This window comes from Pavona decussata, unplaced genomic scaffold, assembly GCF_977016875.1.
Source record: "Pavona decussata unplaced genomic scaffold, jaPavDecu1.1 SCAFFOLD_134, whole genome shotgun sequence".
Classification (NCBI taxonomy): domain Eukaryota; kingdom Metazoa; phylum Cnidaria; class Anthozoa; order Scleractinia; family Agariciidae; genus Pavona; species Pavona decussata.
The window spans coordinates 6,107,660-6,110,506 of NW_028145547.1; the positions used below are offsets into that span (position 1 = coordinate 6,107,660).

General features: G+C 40.1%; 1 protein-coding gene across 1 annotated transcript; it reads right to left on the reverse strand.

The window, feature by feature from the left end:
* Positions 1-401: 401 nt before the first annotated feature.
* LOC146467974 (uncharacterized) lies at positions 402-1,376 on the reverse strand. The gene has a single exon (XM_085125515.1). It carries the CDS (start codon positions 1,311-1,313, stop codon positions 510-512), a length of 804 nt encoding a protein of 267 aa, XP_084981641.1. The 5' UTR covers positions 1,314-1,376; the 3' UTR covers positions 402-509.
* Between the last annotated feature and the right edge of the window lie 1,471 nt (positions 1,377-2,847).

The following is a 2,847-nucleotide window of genomic DNA, read 5'->3' on the forward strand; positions in this document are numbered from 1 at the left end:
ACGAACACCATAATGCTCTAATTTTGAAATCAAAATGTTATGATCAACGGTGTCAAAGGCCTTGGACAAGTCTATAAAAATACCAACTGTGCATTCCTTATTGTCAATGGCGGAAGAGATTTTGTCATATAAACAAGCAAGAGCATAAGCGGTGGAGTGATGCTTGCGAAAACCATACTGATTGTCAGAGAGAATGTTATGATTATTAAGAAACATTAAAAGACGATTGTACATTACTCTCTCTAGGATTTTAGAGAATGCTGGTAAAACAGACACCGGTCGGTAGTTCGTAAATATATCCTGCTCACCAGATTTAAATAAAGGAATAACTCGAGCAATCTTTAATTGTTTTGGTACTGAAATTTTTATAGGATTCACATAACAAAGGATTAAACTTTAACTGAGCTAATCTATCAGGATCAAAATTGATGGTACCGCCATTCATAAATTCAATGAGAGTTAGCCGAAATTCATCATCGTCCAAATTATAAAATGGCATGGATGATAAACTAGTCATATGATTTATCTCGAATGACTAAGCGATCGAGTACAAAATATGCAATTTTACCCGCCTGCTTAGCAGCTTTAAACTTCTCAAGGTGAGCCTCCCGCTTTTTCAGAGTTGCGAACGCGATATCCTCACTGATGTGTAATCCAACGGGCTTTTCTTTCCGAGCTTTTCTTAGAACTTGCTCACGTTGCTTCCAGTCGCGAAGACGGCACACTATTGTGCGTGGCTCATTTGCGTTGGCACTGCCTCTCTTCTTCCGTCGCTCCACACGATGAGCTCTCTCAATGTCGACATCCAAATCAAGTTTAGCTTTGATGGCATGTTTAACTTTCGATTCAACTTCATCCCAATTCTCCTTTTCACCTTCGGCAATTCCTTTAATGCGGATATTATTTCTCCTCGACTTGTTTTCTAGATACTCCGCTTTTAGCTCTTGTTGAGCCAGGTCTGAATTTAACTGATCGATCTCGTCCTTGGCTTCCTCAAGCTTAGACGCAAAGGGCTTAAGTTCCTCGATGTCTTTTTGGGAAAACTCCAAACTTGCTTTGAGGGAATTAACCGACTCAACCACACCATCCACTCTCGCCGTCAGTGATTTCACGACTGAATCAAACAACGCTCGTAGCATCGATTCTTGTACTTTCAGCATTTCTTGAACTGATCGTAAAGAGACAAACTCTTCTGTATCCACAGATGCTTGAGCTTCGTCGCCTTGAAAAGCTTCGTCGCTTTGGTGAGCTTGTTCAGCGCCATGAGCTGCCACGAGGTGTTTGGGTTGCTTCGAATGACTTTTTCTTACCATAATTTGCAAATTTCGATAACTAGTAGGGCTACACACAAATAATAAATATAGTAACTTGAAAAGATAACGATTATAGCTATTTTTCAAAGCCAATAATTGACTTTCACGAAAACTCTTTATCAGCGTGGTAGTCTTGACGCTTAAAGTCAGCTTCAGTATAGTCAACCAGTCAAAAATAATATAGAATGACTTGGAGTTTAATGTTAGCACCTCTTTGTAATGCCTAATCGGGGTGGCAGGCGTACTATTGTTCGCGTGAGCAGAGCTTTGAATACATTAGCGTCGTGGCGGAAAATTCAAAGTCGTCTTATTCTTTTGTTATGCATGCCACTGATCACAGAAATGCTTGAAGGGTCTGCAGGAAAGTCAAAAAGTTAATTTTCCAACCACTTTGAATCGTTCTTTTCCGCTGAAAATTGGCAGGGAGGTTCTTTAAACACCAAATAAACAAAGCCATATGCTAACTCTGAGAAAGAGCGCTCTTACAATGAAGAATCCGTCCTCCCCTTCTGGTCCCGTACAAGAAATGCTTGAAAATAGGCAAAGTTCAGGAAAAATTTCCAACCAGTTATACTACCAGTAAAATCCTGGAAAATATGTCATTAGCTTCGTTGAGGTCTTCTCTACGAAAGCCATATGCTAACTCATTGAAAACCAAAGCGGTTATCGCCAAAACTCGCCCAACGTGCGCCCTGTTAGCCGGTTTGGGCCCACTTTCCCTTTTGTTTGTCTGTCTCACATCATTAATGAAGTTTCAAATTCGCGCGAAGCACGCACAAAAGCCCCGGATGTGTCGCCGCATTCTGGGCGATGGGTTTTTCTCCTCGTGTGGTCCCCAATTTCCTTACTAGGGCTTACGCTCAGTAGGAAATTCATGGGTTCACTTTAGCACTCACCCATGCACCACAGAGTTAATTCTCTGATCCATATAGAGGCACAACATTCATATTTCAAGTAGTCAAGCCCACACTCTTAAAGAAACTGCCATAGCGTGTAAATCACTCCGCATTATGTTATGCAGTACTGAATTCTAAGGATCAAAGTAAAAACATTGAGTTTCATAAAGAACATTATAATTTCGTCAAGATAAAATACGATGATAATGAGACATTGTCAGCGAAATGATACCGCTTCTTTATTCATGATATGCGTTCCTTAATTGTACATGGCAAACTAAACTAAACGCCATGAGATACATGTGATATTGATGACGCAAGTTATTGTCACAACTAAGTATTAATCACTGGATTAACTTGATTTAATAAACTAAAATTGCCGTTCCAGATTACTTCGTTGTGGTAGTAAGTGGTTTTATCTGAAACATGGTGGCCTTGGTGGCCTCTTCTTCAGCTTTACTTCAACGCTAAAGCCATTCTTTAGATTTAAAAATCGAATTTTTCTGAGGCCACGAAGAACCCACACATTTGGTGTGTAGCAATCTGGCTCACTGTGGGTTTGGACATAGATGATACTTTTCTGCACTTCTTTTCGCAGTGTAACCTCTACCTTTCTCGCTGTACTTGATGAATGATAT

Coding starts and splice junctions, on each gene's coding strand:
- LOC146467974 (XM_085125515.1), bottom strand. CDS start 1,313: ATGGTAAGAAAAAGTCATTCGAAGCAACCCAAACACCTCGTGGCAGCT.